The sequence below is a fragment of the Sus scrofa genome, chromosome 16 (assembly GCF_000003025.6).
Source record: "Sus scrofa isolate TJ Tabasco breed Duroc chromosome 16, Sscrofa11.1, whole genome shotgun sequence".
Lineage (NCBI taxonomy): Eukaryota > Metazoa > Chordata > Mammalia > Artiodactyla > Suidae > Sus > Sus scrofa.
This window is the reverse complement of record NC_010458.4, coordinates 29,756,238-29,773,011: the sequence shown is the minus strand read 5'-3', so window position 1 is coordinate 29,773,011 and position 16,774 is coordinate 29,756,238. Positions and strand designations below refer to the sequence as shown.

Genomic DNA, 16,774 nt, shown 5'->3' with positions numbered 1-16,774 from the left:
AAGTTATAAAATGCCTCAAACGAGTATATGAACCAATGTAAGGTTGTAAATATTGCCAGTTAGCAGATTAACATGCAAAGGAAAAAAGTTCAGTTTCAGAGGAGGGGGGAAGTAGGAAAAACATGTTTACTTTTTCCTGGACTGGTACAGGAAATCCCTAATAGGGATTGAACTTCTATTCCATTAGTTCATTTTAATAAATAAGATTAGCTAAAACACGGTGTACCTCCTGCCCATCTATAGTTCAAGTTGAGTAAATTGCTGTTTACTGGAAAGCATCTAAATGCTTCAAATATGGTTTAACTTAGTTTTATCTGTAAATTAGGCTAAAGTTTCCTACAGTTGGGATCTTTATTAAGAAAGCTAATGTAGTTTCACTTCAAAATACCTGTGTTTGAATTGTCTGTGTTTTCTGATATGTTCATTCTCCACCCCGAACCCCCCCCCCATAAACAATGAATTTGTCCTTGTGAGATATCAAAGCATTAGACCAAATAATATCCCTGACCTAGAAAACTTCTTTGCAAAGCTTAGGAAAGGCATATGTCCTATAAAACGTCAACCCCCATGTGAGTATTCTCTGTAAGTAATGAGGTTTGTAAGGTGATGAAGAATGTCTGAGAACCCATCAGATCAAAGTTTAGGTAATGACTGCTGAGACTTGCTGTGGTGAATGACCATGGATAGTACTGGGAAGCGTTTCAGAGGATACATTTCTTGTCATTTTTCAAGAGATATATGTCTAATAAGCAGGCTATTATTGGACTTATGAAAATTGAATCAACTTTAAATAAAATTCAAAACATAATTTCAAAGACTATGTGTTTTATAAAAAGTAAATCCAGCTGAACATTTAGCTATTTGTTTAGATTGATAAGTTGGTTTACAATGGTATGTGCAATTTATGGCTGACATCTACAGAGATAATTGTTAGGAGTGAGTCTTAAGTGTGAGTAGTGGGACAGATTTGTCACATCAGTTGACTTCAGCCATAGATAAAAGGTAGACATGTATAAGTCTGCTACCATTTCAAGGGTTTAACTGGAAGTCCTTTCCTCTATTCCATTTAATGACAAATATTTTATTGAAGAGGGGGGCGAAGAGACCCTTTCACTCAGTATTTAGAGGCAAAAATTTAAAGGCAACCACCTCCCATAGTGAAATATGGCAATTGTTTGAATCTCTTTAAGGCTTTGGGTTAGAAATATATGACATCAGATTGTTTCAAGTAGATCAGATGTCATAAGGGGGCAGCATAACCTGAAGGACAGTAGGAAATTCTTATTAGGGAAGGAGTGTGGTCTTTTAATCACCACAAGCCTTAGAGAGAGCCAAGTAGATAAGAAGAAAGGAGCATAACTGAATTCCAAATTATTCACAGTTTAGTATCATGGCCTAATCTTTGTAGTGCTGCTTGTCTCTTCTAAAAACATATAGAGAGAAAATAGATTCTTACACAAAAATAATTTGTCTGTGGGGGGATTGGGATAGATTGGGAGACTGGGTTTAATAGATGTTAACTATTGCATTTGGAGTGGATAAACAGTGAGATCCTGCTGTATAGCATAGGGAACTATATCTAGTCACTTGTGATGGAACATGATGGAGCATAATGTGAGAAAAAGAATATATGTGTATGTGTGACTGAGTCACTTTGCTGTATAGTAGGAAATTGACAGAACACTGTAAAACAACTCTAATGGAAAAAATAAAAATAAAAATCATTAAAAACTAGTTTGTCTATGGAAATTATTAGTAATTAAAGTAATCAGTTATTAGTGACATTAGTTGAAATACTGTTTTATCCTGTCTGTCTGCATTTAGTATAAGGTAAAAATGATTACCTAGGTTTTTATTTTACTATAATTGTCAAGACTGTTGGTTTTCCAGTGAGTGCTGTCTTTGCTTTGCTAGTTTTACAGAAAGGAACTTTCTTCTTCTTCTTCTTCTTCTTACTATTACTGTTAACATTAGTTTCTGAGATTGTTTTCATCTGCAAAATGACTGCAATCACACCACCCACATGGGTTGCTATCATGCCATGCATATAGCAAATAATCATTAAAATTATATCTATTATAGAGTTATTGGATTTAGACAACATGCATTATCAAAGCCATTTTACAGTAACTCTTGTATTTTTTCATTACTTTCCCATCACCAATGCCCTGTGACACTATTCTGTAATGAAATGTACAAGACATAGAAATTGAGAGTTAAGAAAAGGGGAGAGCCTGAGTATCCAAGAGAAATTTTCAGAGCAAAATGTTAAGAAGAGAAACTCCTGGGCAGGGAGGCTGAGAGTCTCATGAGGTCAGTTTTCAGGAAGATATTCATTGCTATTTTTTAAGCAACTTCTAAAGTAGGTGATAACTTGGCTAGTGAAGGAATGAATCTATGATTAACCAAAAAAAGTGTTATATTATGCAAAGTCCATAGCATGATCTGTGTTTATGTCTGTAAAATAGTGTCAGTGATACTTTAAAAGGAAATTATAATGTTTAATGAAGCTTCATATTGACACTGAGCTATCTGATGGCTTCAATCCATACTAAGCCCATGAATAAAAATCTACGGTGTGGTAAACATTATTGCTATTATAAAGAATGGATGGCACTTTATCCTTTCCATTTTTATTGACTAAGAGGGGTAGAGTATGATTTTTTTTCCTTAAAAATAGCTTCTGTCTTAATCAAAGAAATAAAAGAATGCATGTAAAATTGAGTATTTTTCAATGGGCTCCTGGCTGCTCCCCCCAAATTGGATTTCTTTTGGTAAGTAAGGAAAAGTAAATGAATACTAAGTATGCCACCAGCATCCTGTGCCACAGCTTGTTCCATACTAAGACCTGATTTGCATGTAGTGGTTTTTTTTTTTAATCTGTAAAACCTTATACATTTGATTCTATAATAGTCTTAATTTTACAGATGAGAAAATGTAGGATTAAAGAATTTAAGTAACTTGTCTCTCAATCAGCTTGTGGGATCTTCTAGTTGAAGACAGCTGCAGTGGGAATGCTAAAGACAAATGGATGAATACAACTTATATCTTCCTGTTAGAACCAAACAGGGAGTTCCCGTCATGATGCAGTGGAAACGAATCTGACTAGGAACCATGGGGTTGTGGATTCGATCCCTGGCCTCGCTCAGTGGGTTAAGGATCTGGCATTGCAGTGAGCTGTGGTGTAGGTCACAGATGCGGCTCGGATCTGGCGTTGCTGTGGCTCTGGTGTAGGCTGGCAGCAACAGCTCCAAGTAGACCCCTAGCCTGGGAACCTCCATATGCTGAGGGTGCGGCCCTAAAAAGACAAAAGACAAATGCATAAACAAACAGCCTCCATGATTGACTGAATAATGACATTGAGTAGATTTCAGGCCAGGAGTTTCCTAGGATGGTTCCAAGGTTTCTGGCTTGCAAATCAGGTGAAGTGGTGTTCCATTCCCTGACATAGGGGACATCTGATGATGTTTATGGGCAGAGAGATGAAGAGATTGAACTTGGGGTGCTGTCTGACATGAATGTGAGCTATGCAAGGTGATATTTAATAGGCTGGTGATTATAAGGATTAGGAGGTTTAGAAGGTAGGAATGGACTGGAGATAATGCTTTCATAGTCACCAATTATGAATTAATCATTAAAGACATGGATGAGTGTATAATATTGCCCAAAGAGCATGTGTAGAGTAGAAGATAAAAGGACTATATGTGACATCCAGAGGAACAGCAGGCTTTCAGGAGAGATGAGCCCACAGAAGAGACTGATAAGAGTGTCCATAAAAGTGAAAATCCTAGGGCACACAAGGTTTCATTTTAAGAGTTCAATGATGTCACTTCTTTGTGAACTAGCTATTACAGTATTCCATCTCCTCTGCATCTCTGCTCTGTCCTTAGTGTATTAAATGGCACGCTTTGCATTTCCATTAGGAGAGAGGGAGAATAAAAAGAAAAGAGTTCATCGAAATAGCCAGTGCATGATGTATGATTGACATGGGTATTGGTATGCTTGTCCATAACTCTGTAGGTAAATTTTGACAGAAAGACTGGTGAAATCTTCAAAATGAGAAACATTTATCTTTTACACAATCATGAGAATTTTTGAAACAAGGTCAGAGTGGGGCTGTTACAGTTCTTTCTTGTGCTACTAGTTTAATCCCATGAATCACTCATAATTAGGAATGATAGTAACTTTGAAAAGTTTATGCAAATATTATACCTTACTAATATGTATCCCAAATAGTCTAAGCAGGGGAATTAAAGTAAAAATTTCTTGGTTAATAGAAATGTCTGTCATGAAAATTTATACCATTTATGTAACACAACTGCCAAGAAAGGATACCTTCCACCAAAATGAAGTGACTCATGTTTCCAGAAGCTATTTTATGACTGTAGAGTTCTATTAGTTGATTTGTTATCTCATTTTTATAAGTTTATATTGTAACAAATATAATCTCTTACCTGATCTAACTACAGTGTCAGTAGATTTTAAACCAGATGAAAGTAACATTATAATAATTTCTGATGAATTTAGTTATGCTGTATTAACCTGGTATAAAATTCCTAATTTTAATATAAAGTGAGATAAGAATGTTTCAAAAGGTAGTCATAGTTATGTTGAAAATTAAATTAGACATTTTGAAAACAGAATTGTTTGGAAGAATAGTGGCAGTATATTAAAGTAGTTGTTCAATGAAGCAGTGATACAAGTATAAATTTTAGGTAGATTCTGATTCCAAATCTGGAGTCTGTTCAGATATTTTCAGCCTCAAGTTAAAATTTGTTTTCTTATTGCACATTAAGAAGAAGAATAGAGCGTATATATTTGGAGTACTATGAATCTATGGCAGTTCTAGAATTCATGGCTGATCTAATTTGTACTCCTAGATCATTTTTCAGTAGCAGTGTTTTTTATGTGACCTGTTACTGTTTAATCTGTGATTGGTAATCTTACATGTAAAGTACTTTAAAGTGCCTTCAAAGAGTCTTCTCAAAAGTTTTTTTTTTTTTTTTTAAGATCTTCTGGATTTTCTTCCTTGTTTTCATCCATATTATAATGTTAACTACAGGGGAATTTGTTTTTGCTTCTTTATCAGGTAAACTGGGGTATGAGTATTCATTGCTTTATTTCTATAACACTTAACATCAGATAATTTTTAGAATTCTATAATCACTATGCCTTACTTTAGGAATATATTAGTTTTACCTAGATTTAACTTTATGGCCATTAAAGGAGTCACTCTAGTTACAAAACCAACGCTTTGTTCTTTTACTCATTTATTTAACCATACATCAGTGATAATTTTTATGGTGGTGGGGCATGGGGAGAATGGGCTGGTATTGTCTACATCTTAAAAATCTAATTTTTTTGTTTATTGTAGGTTTTATTGGGATTTAATAATGCTTATAATGATGGTTGGAAATCTGGTCATCATACCAGTTGGAATCACATTCTTTACAGAACAGACAACAACACCATGGATTATTTTCAATGTGGCTTCAGATACAGTTTTCCTTTTGGACTTGATTATGAATTTCAGGACTGGGACTGTTAATGAAGACAGTTCTGAAATCATCCTGGACCCTAAAGTGATCAAGATGAATTATTTAAAAAGCTGGTTTGTGGTTGACTTCATCTCATCAATCCCAGTGGATTATATCTTTCTCATTGTAGAAAAAGGCATGGATTCAGAAGTTTACAAGACAGCCAGGGCACTTCGCATTGTGAGGTTTACAAAAATTCTCAGTCTCTTGCGTTTATTACGACTCTCAAGGTTAATTAGATACATACATCAGTGGGAAGAGGTAAGACATATTTTTTTACTTTTTTAAAGACATTATGTAATGAGATTTTAAACTATAGCTGTTTTAAGATGAACAACTATGCTATGTATAATGAATTTTATGAAATTCAAAATGAAAAAATTCATTTTTGGTACATAAGTAATATATTTGTATCTTCAAAAGATACAAATGGTTAAATGCTGGATTTGAGAGAACTGAAAAATTAGTAATTGTAAAGCTGTTGTTTTATGCCAATTCAGTCTTTTTTCAAAGCAAATCTACTTCAGTCAACAAATTTTTATCCTAACCAATGCAGCTCCTTGTCCACCATGGGAAGTTGTTTTTAACCTAGTATCTAATATTAGGTTGTTTTATCTAACACATCAAGTACCATTTTTGACAAATATCTTTGGAGTCTGATGCTAATCTAATTTGTATCATTAGCTCTATAAAATAATGTGAATATATTTCCTCTGATATTGAAATTTCAGAGAATTTGTATTTGAAGAGAATAGGGTGGGGTTTTTTTTGTTTTTTTGTTTTGTATTCCTAAGTTGCATACCTAAAAACTGATTTTAGTGTAATTATTTTGCTTGTTGTTATTCTCTGCCTACAATGTTTTATTATGGGGTCTCTCTTTAGTTTATTTCATAGTATTGAAAAAAAATAGCATACTCATGAGGGAAATTATTACATAGAAAATACAAATAGTACAGTGAATAAATACAGTGAATCTGGCCAATATTTTGCAGAATAGGGCATCTGTTGTTCTTAGGCAGTTGGTGGGACCTGAAAGAGCTCAGCCAACTGGAGTTTTCAAAGATCTGAGTTAAATGTACTGTCGCCAAGCAAAGGAGGTTATGTCCCTAATTTTAGAGTCTGCATATTAACTTTCTGATTTTCTTTTCATTCCAAGTGTACCTTTTTAAAAAATGAATTATAACCTGAATTTTATTGGCTACATAAAAATGGGGGTCAAAAGGGCCTCCAGAGTGCCCAGACGTGCACTCAAGAAAACAATATCCTGGCCAGGGATAAATCTCCACTTTATTAGCTCCAGAAATGCTTTTTTTGGCATTTTTAAGATGAGTTATAATTTGGAATTTAGATTTAAACGAGTCAGAGAATGGAACTTCTGTGAACATTAGATTTTTGTAAGGACTGTAGCAATGCTTTGTGTATGCTTGTCAATGACATTTTGGTTTGTGGGATTTTAGGAACTGACATACAGTAATAAAACACTGCATAAGACGCAGCTAAAAAGGCATAAAAATGGATCATCCTTAAAAATATGGGTAAAATATGGATATGGATTATATTTAAAATCAGATGAAGTACCTTTGAGAAATTGGATTCATCACAACATCATGTGTCTCTATTAAGGACATTCCATCTAACATGTAATAAATGCTTGGTTCTCAAACATTCTCAAACATTATTATGCTAGTGTTAATATCAAAACAAGATGACTAATGATAATATTAGCTAATATTTATTGAAGGCTTATTATATGTCAAGTAATATATTTGATTTTTTGCATTAATTCATTTAATCTTCCTAATAACTCTGGTAACTTGTCCAGATTCACAGGTTAGTAATAGGTAGAGTTGAAATTCTAACCTTGGCAACCTGACTCTAGAGCCAAAGCTCTTAACATTAAAACCATATAGCTTCTTGCTATAACATATACTCTTTTAATGATAAACTCCTTAATATTATACCATTTTATATACATAGGATACGATTGTAGGAAACTTTTCTTAGATTTGTGGTCCAAGCAGCATCAAATTTAAATATATACCTCCTAGAAACATGATCATGAAAAACATTTTAATGAGTAGTCTGTGAGGATAAAAGTCACTGATACAAATACACAGTCAATTAAAAATAGAGTGGACAATGTGACTATTTTCAGTGCCTTGTAGTTTTAACCCAGTTACCCCAGAGAATGGCAGAAGGATGAACAGATGGCATTCTATCAGATACAGTGGCAAGTTATGCGGTCATAGAAGAGGACAGACACTCCTTCAGACTAATGTCCTCTTGTTCCTGGCAGTGGTCACAAGCACCTGGGTCTGTGTAACTTGATGGTGTATTAAATATGCCATGATATAATTCAGGAGCGTCAGTTCACTGCCATCATTACTGTAAAACGCAATTTAATATGCACCTACAGACATTTGGTAACCAAACACATTCAGGCTGGGGTTGTGAGTTGGCAAGATCTTTCTTTTAAATAAGTGACCCTGATAATAAATGAACCATAGCTCATTTAATGAAGAATGTTTTCTTACTTATATGATACCATATATAACATCACCTATATCATGGATATTTAATGTGTGTTAGTAATATGAGAGAAAAACAGTGGTAATTAATCTAGAATTTAATATGGATTCGTTATTTCAGCCCTTACATGATTGAAGCCAAAATCACAAGGGAACTTGAATGGTTCCAAACCGGTGGGTCGCCACCTGAGTTTTATAAATGCCGCCAGGGTGTGTTTACAAGTAGAAACACAACAAATAATCAGAAGTTGTTCTGTGAGCATTTGGAATAAGAGTGCAGAGGAAGATGTGGGTTCACCCACATGTCTTTGAGTTCTGAGTGTTTTAGTACCAAGCTGGCTAAGGCTAAATTCAGCAAATTTAGGGAAATAACGTGTGAAGTCTGGAAACTGCCACTGTTCTAAATGAATCATTCCCAAGGAAAGCGGCTGCTTTCTATAGGAAACTGCTCCCATCTTTAATGAGACAATTTTTGTTTCCGGTCTCAATTTATTTGGCGGAAAACAAGACAAAAGCCAGATAAATAGAGAAATATTGTGAATGACATAGAGAAACTTAAAAATTTAGCTTATATTACTATCCCTGCTAAAGTTGAATGTAGTCTTATACGAAGAAAAGAGCTGACTTGGCCAACTAACTCATTTATGTAACACAGAATATTAAGAAGTTGAGGTAGTGCGGTGTTTTCATGAGGTGATGATAAGATCAAATGCTTTAGGATGCAAAATTAGGTCTCTGACACCATGTTGAAACTTTATATGCATTGCCAGGTGAGGTAAAAATCTGGGGCAAAAAATCTGAGGTAAATCTGGGGTAAAAAAAATCTGAGGTACAAAAAAACAGAAAATTCTTTTTCCTGTAATCTCCAGATAATTGAGGTGAATCTCTTCCACTCTTGTGTTTTGGCTTAAAAAAAAAATCATTCCCTTAATTCAGCACTGCTGTTGTTATTCTCGTGTTTCAAGAGAAGTCAAGGACTCAGGCCAGAGTGCTATTTTGTAATCGATCATATGGAGATCATCTCTGTGATCCTCCTGAAAAAGACATATGGTAAGGAAATCCTCAGAAATTAAATGGAATATTACTAACAGTTTTTTGACAATCACAAGCCACTGAAGAGATCAAGGGTAGATTAAGAGCTTAGTAAATAGGAGATGATTTGGTTAGTAAAGGTGAAGAGTTCCAGGAACCTGAAAGCTACAGCTGCTGATCGCATTCATTTTATCAAAGGCAGATGATCTTTGAAATTATTATATATTTAGGAAATGGTAATTGAAAAGATAAGTATTACTCATAATGATTATCTACTGTAGAATTTAGTGTCACAGGAAGTGGAAATTCTTCATGGATAGTGTGAAAAAAGTGTGGTAAATGCATGGTGCTCCTATAATAACTATGGCTTTGGGATACATACCTATAATGTTTTATTTGTTATCCCTCATTGATTATCCTCTCAACCTTTCTTTTTTTTTTTTTTTTTGTCTTTTGTCTTTGTTGTTGTTGTTGTTGTTGCTATTTCTTGGGCCGCTCCCGCGGCATATGGAGGTTCCCAGGCTAGGGGTTGAATCGGAGCTGTAGCCACCGGCCTACGCCAGAGCCACAGCAACGCGGGATCCGAGTCATCCGAGTCGCGTCTGCAACCTACCCCACAGCTCACGGCAACGCCGGATCGTTAACCCACTGAGCAAGGGCAGGGACCGAACCCGCAACCTCATGGTTCCTAGTCGGATTCGTTAACCACTGCGCCACGACGGGAACCCCTCAACCTTTCTTGTATAGGTGTTAGACCTATCACAATGAACTAAATCCATTTTGAGAAAGAGGGCTGTGGTTGGTTTTTTTCTTCATGTATGTCCATAGCAATTTTAGATGAAGAGTGTGTCTGGAACATTGCAGTGCTCTTCTAGAAATCAATATTAGATTTTTATGTTGGCTTAGAGTCAGATTTATGTACAAATTATGTTTAACAACAGAGCATTAATAAGGAAATTTATGCTACAGGGCTCTAATACAGACTACAGTTTCTGTCTTAGGTTCACTTTAGCATTTTAATTGGCTTAGGTTAGAAACTAACTCTTGCTATAAATTGCCATCGGTAATTATACAATACATATTATAACTACTTCCATTTTTTAGAAAATATAGAATTCTAAGACTTGCCATAAGCAAATACCATGTTTTCCTAAACCTGCCCTCTACTAAAATACAGAGAGGCTCCCCATTGTCCATCACATCAAATCTGTGTTTCTTTGCTATGCCTTCAAGGCTCTCCAGCAAACCATCCCCTATCTCACCATTGTCACTTCGTATTTGCACCCAACAGCTCTTTTCTGTTTGTTTTTTTTTTAGATTTACAGTGCTTCTTGCAGAGAATGATTTTTTTTCTGCTTCTGGTAATTTTGCATGCGCCACACCTAAGATTTGAAAAGCTTTTCTTTTTTGTATCGTTGCTTTAAAATTTATGCTCACACTCATCTCCAGGAAATATTCTACATTGATGGACTGTGCTATAATGGTCAGTTTATGTTGAACTGTTCTACTGGCTCTACCTTCATTTGTTCATGCTCATAGCTTGGTTGTGAATACTTATATATGCATTTCCTTTTCTTTTCTTGGGCATAAACATCTGTAGGGAAGAGTCATGTCAACTTTTGTCCTTGAATCTCCTTGTATACTAGTACAGACTTCTAAACACAATAGGTTGTCTGAGCATTGCTATCCACTGAGTACGTGGCACTCCTGCATTATATAAATCCATTAAATAATTGCAAAGGGAGATTCATTCTTCACTCTCAAGCATTTACCGAATGAATACCTTGCACATGTAGATGCTACATGTGCCAATACAAAACAGATCCAAGCTTTGTGGAAAAACAGATATGTGAGCAGATAATCAAAGATGGTGTGGTAAGTGATGGCATAGAGAAGGGAATGAACAATAGAGCTTATTTTACAGGAGAAGAAAGCTTCAGAGATACTTGGCCTGAGTTTTGAAGCTGGAGTGTGGTTTACCAAGCTGAACAAAACTGGACAGAGGAGTGTACTCAATCAGACATGATGCACAAGGCAGCCTAGTGCAGTTCTGCATTTCCAGAAACCAGGTTGCAAAGGCAGTGAGTTTAGAACTATAGACAAGTATTTGTTCTAATGATGGACTTAGTAAGGTGTTGTTGAGGCGGATTTGTATTTTAGAAGAGTCAAGAGAATGGAAGACAACTGAGGGTATAACTAGTAATACCAGTCAGGAGAGAGATTTATCATGCGTTTGCATTTTTAAAATACAGCTAGCATTGCAGGATACTTTTTAAATATTTAAAGGATGGTTTATCTTTCCCAAGTATTCTTGTCATTGAAATATTTGTATCAAATAACACAATACGATAAGACCCTATGTAATCTTTTTTGTAACATTTTACAATTTAAATATTAATTACATTGGATATTTTAACAATTATGGTATTAACATATTAATAATAGGTTAATATAGTAATATTACATTATTTCTACAATTACGTTTGAGATTTGTATTTTACATTACTAGAAACATGGTGTAAAATGGATCCTGTACTAGAAATTAGTATGTATGAGTATCTATTCAAATTATGCCTTTTATTTTCTATTTAATTTAGGGAGAAATGTTTAAGAGTGACTTATTTATGCCTACAACTGTAACAGCACAGTTTTGAAGTTCAAATGAAATGAGATGCATGGAAATTATTTGCAACATTTAAATTGATGTATACCTGTATTGTTTATAACTAAAGGATTCATGTTTTTATCTTCCTCAGATGAGCACATTGAGGAAGATATTACACATGCACAAGGGAGTGGTGGTGTGTGGGTGTGTGTGAGTTGCCTGATATTTTCTGCTGGCAAATATTGATTCTGCTAAAGACCACTAGGTGTCCTCTATTGGTTGTGTTACTTTAGGGTTCTATATTCTGAAATGCCAAAACTGCCTTCTTCAACATTATTCATTTATACTCTCTAAGAATCACCTAATTACTTGGCTATCTGTATCTAGACAAAATAGATGACAATGGCTGTTCATATATATAAAGATTATTTCTCTTTATCTTCACTGAGGTTAAACAAAGAGTTTAAGCTCATTCTCTAAAAAAAAAATCATTTTCACTCCAAGGGAATTATTTTCAATATTATGCTGTGTATCTTTTAAGACGATATTTTAACAGATACCCTGAAGTTATAAAGTCGAGTATGATGAGTTCTATTTGGATAGGAAGTATTATTGCATCAAGACAATTAAGAAGAGATTGACAAGGAATATGTAGGTGTGTGTAGGTGTATGTTGGAGTAAGATAGATAATTTTATAAATGCTTTTGGCTAGTGCCTTGCAGCATATCTGTACAGTCCTGATGCTTTTGACATGGAAATATCAGTTTAATACTGAAATGAGATCAAATTTGAAATGTCCAAGCCCCCTTTTTAAGATTAAAATAGTAGAATTTCTTAATGCCCAATGCTTCTGTTTTGTATATGTCTTTGTGCTTCAATGGCTATGCATTGATAACCAGACTTGTATAGCAAGTTTCCAAATTGAGTACTCCATGCCTCAAAATCTGCATGACATCTTTTTAAAGATATCTCTTGAGCTTCTCAAGCTCCATATGTCCATTTTGCTTGCAAGTCTCCTCCTTTTCTCTTGTTTCCTGTTACTCAGTTCAGAAATCTGAGCCATATTTTTGACTTCTCTTTCAGCTTCCATAACCAAGCTTTACTGGTTCCGCTTCTTAGAATGTGGTTTGAATTCTAATACGCCTTCACTCAATCTTCTCTGTCACCATTCTAGTCCAAGCCAACATCATTTCTTATTCGCCTCTTTCAAAAAAAATCCCCCTTCCTCATCTTCCTAGGGCCTCAGAAGTGATATTTTGGACAGCAAATATTAACATATCTGCCTGCTGAAAATATTTCTATGACATTTCATTATCATTAGCACAAATTCCAAAACTCAAGGTCCTTTGAAATCTGAGTCTTTCCAGTGTCAGCCTGGGGAACTGCTTGCTCATTATTTTGTAACTATTCTGAACCGCTTTATGTTTGTCATATATTCTGCTTTAAGACCTTTGCATATGTTCATTTTTCTTAGAACTTTGTTCCTATGGCTAACTGCAGTTTATCCATCACATTTTGTTTTTTTAACTTTAACTTAAGATACCCTGGGGTAGAGTTAACTAATCTCTCAGGTAATGTTAGTTCCATCTGTAATATGGTGGCAGAGCCCTGCATGCTTTTGCTTTGTAACATCAATTCTTTTGTAATTTCTCTTAAACTCTCCCTTCCCAACCATATATTAAACTTCAGAAGGGCAGGAACCATAGATTTCCTGCATCTTCAGCTGCTAGCATAGTGTCTGGAAAATAATGGTGTATAAGAATACATGCTAGATGAGTTAAATTATGCCTTCAGGGAACTTTCAATTCTAGCAAACATGTAAACAAACAAACATGAGAAAAACAGTAGGGTTTTTTGAATCCAATATTAGAAGCATTTATAATATAGACAAAAAAAGGAGAGATGTGCTATGAAACTACTATGAGAGAAGAGATGTTCTAAATAAAAGCCTGAAAGTATATATCTTTCTATGTGGATAAACCTGGGAAATATTCCAAAGGAACTGAGAAATCATGGATAAAATGAATCTAGCTTCTTGTTTATAGATGGGAGTGATAATGACTTTCTGCCCAATATCATAGAATGATTTTGAAACTCAAATGCAATGTTATTGTTGAACATTCTTTGAAACAACACTGTCTATAGGAATGTGCATTATTGTTATCACAAAAGTCTCCACTAGCTTCAAATAAGTAAAATCTCAACAGAGAGTTCAACTCTTGGCCCTTTATGTCCTCACTTGCCTCTCCAAATATTGGAAGCATTATAAATACAATAATGAATTATTTGTGTCCAAAATGTACCAAGTAGGGATTTGGAGCAGTAAATGAATCAGGCTAATTTAGGACAAAGTGCATTCAGCCTTACGTTTCTCCAGAGTTTCTGGATAAATGTCTCAGTTTTTTCTTTCATTGTGCATGCAGACATAACATGTATTGTGGCTACTACTATTTTAGAATCATCTATGCACTATTAGAGTACAAACTGGAATGCTATTGGTTCTTGGACACAAAATTTGTGATGTGATTCTGATTTAAACTTGAATTTGGGTTTAACTATCAGAGTGTTTCATAAAAACACTTTATTTTATAATGTGTTACTTTAGTTACCTGGGTAATTATCTCAATTGAACTGGTCACTTTGTTTAGACTTAATACTGTGATGCACCTGCCTAAAAAGGGAGCTGTGAAGAGACATGGCATAAATTGGAAAATGGTACAGCGGCACCCAAGAATATTATGTTGTTATAAACAATGAGGTGAAATTAAACTCATTTCTGAAGGAAATGTTGAATATACTTATCTAATCATAAAGGGAAAATATGTGATTTTTTTATTGTATTGTCAGTTTTCAACAAATCAGTCTTCACTTTAGTTAGATACAATGTCAAAAGTGTTTTTATTAATTTAAAATATTTTAGAAAACAAAATTATGCTTGTATTATGTCAAAAGTGGTAGTTGATTCAGATTTCATTGGGCAAAGCATAGGTCATCAAAATATATCAGAAACTTTCATAGAAGGTCAGTTTTATAAGACATTACAATGGTGTTATGAAAGCTAAAGTACAAATAAAATTAGAACCCTTCAATTGCACTGGGTAATGGCTGAGAAAGACCTACTTTGACTTTTCTTTCTGTCTTGCTGATGTATGCACTTTAGATTTTTGTATTAAAGAAGTCGTGTCTTAGTGTGAAAGGGAAATACATTTGGTTGGTTATATAATTCTGGTGGCTATTTTGAGTTAAGTTTGCCATTTAGGCCATGTTTTTATAAAGAGAGTCAAATCTTTTTCTTATTACGTCTTAAAGTGAAAATAGATGGTGAGTAAGGATTCTGAAAAGTAGGCCTAGGATTTCATATAGTTTAAAGCATTTGTGATAATCTTATCTATGAGAAGTGATGGAATCAAAATAATTCTCCGGTAATGTTCATTAGTGGAAATATTTGCAGTAATATGCTGGTTATTTCAACATGCTGCTTTTTTCATTGTTTCTGATGTGGATATATAAGTTGGTGAACATGTAAAATAAAGGAAATTCACCTGAATTGAAATGTAAGTGAGGAGTTCCTTGCATAGGTCATTTCTTGACACTTTTCTTTCATTTAAAAAAATGTGGATGGGAGTTCCCGTTGTGGCTCAGAGGTAACGATCCCGACTAGTGTCCTTGAGGAATCAGGTTCAATCCCTGGCCTTGCTCAGTGGGTTAAGGATCTGGTGTTGCAGTGAGCTGTGGTGTAGGTCACAGAGCGGCTTGGATCCCGCATTTCTGTGTCTGTGGGGCAGGGTGGCTGCTGCAGTTCCAATTCCAAGCCTAGCCTGGGAACTTCCATGTGCCACAGGTGTGGCCCCAAAAAGACAAAAAAAAAAAAAAAAAAAGTGGATGATGGCTTCTAGTTAGCTTATATGATTGTTTCAATAATCAAGAAAATTCGTATGAAAGTACATTGTAAACTCTACTGTAAGTCTATAAACATAATTAGCCAGTCAAATTATTTCATAATTTTTTTCCACAGAATCTCTGAAAAAATAAAATTCCCTTCTTCAATATTTGACATCATTCAAGAGTGTAAAAGTAGAATCTGTGTTGTGGTAGTGTGTGCTTTGACATTTAGAGTTCAAGAACTATAACTCCCTAATGATATCTAGCCAAAATGTTTGAGGAATCAGCTAATTTTGTGGAGGTTACAGTGTTTTAGTAAGGGAAACACTTTTCCATTGTGTAAAAATATTAATCTCCATGATACTGAGGACAAGGATAAATATTCATAGCAAGTTCTTCCAACTGACTGGCATTGAATTAATTATTCAAGTTCACAGGTTTTAATAATACAATTAAAAATGCTTCTCCATTCTTATTCAATCTGAAATTCAGAGAAATACAAACTTAGTTCTCAAACTAGTATAGGATTACCTCCCCTCCCGCTCTCGGCATATATTTGTTGTAGAAGCAAAATAATTTTGTAATGACAATAATTACCAAAAAATGCTAATAAAATTTGTGAGGAAAGACCTATTGAAGAACAGCCAGATTTATGATGTTTTAGGCTCATAATTATTCAGTTTAGAATAACATTAGAACATGGATGGATTAAAAAAGTAGTATATGCATTTACTATCCCAACACCTAAAGCCAAGTTATGAGTAGTGGACCCTAGAAGTTCTAAGCAACTAGTTTTCTGCTTTCAGAAATACCCTGGGTATTATGACATTAATGACAAAAATTTAACCATTGGAGAATGATTCATTTATGTTTCTTCAGGAATATCTTATGAAACTTCAAACATACTTTAAGTCTTTACCAGGGAGCATTTTAGCGGGCTACTGGTTGGTAGGTAGTGAGAATAATGCTCAGGTAGTTGAGAATAATTCTTGTACAGAAAACATAAATATGCAAATATGGGTTTCACAACTTGAATATGAGGTGCATTTGTGTTAGAGAGGAGTTACACCACAATATAAGTTCTGCTGGGTTGCAGAAGTGACTGAAAGAACACTAGCAAGTGATTAAATTAAAAAAAAAATCACAGTTTTGCTGACATCTTTCCCTGTTGCCAAATTACCAGAATTTGC

The 16,774-nt window shown here is 34.6% G+C and overlaps 1 protein-coding gene across 2 annotated transcripts in view; it reads left to right on the top strand.

Moving 5' to 3' along the window:
• HCN1 (hyperpolarization activated cyclic nucleotide gated potassium channel 1) overlaps positions 1-16,774 on the top strand; it is a 369,562-nt gene that overhangs the window by 35,844 nt on the left and 316,944 nt on the right. Inside the window, exons 1-2 of one of the 2 annotated variants that reach the window (XM_021077111.1) lie at positions 3,281-5,089; positions 5,375-5,798. In XM_021077111.1, the coding sequence (XP_020932770.1) occupies positions 5,394-5,798 (405 nt within the window). In that variant the 5' untranslated portion in view covers positions 3,281-5,089; positions 5,375-5,393. Of the gene's footprint in view, positions 1-3,280; positions 5,090-5,374; positions 5,799-16,774 lie in introns of those variants that run through there. The other variant, XM_021077110.1, reaches the window with a different exon arrangement.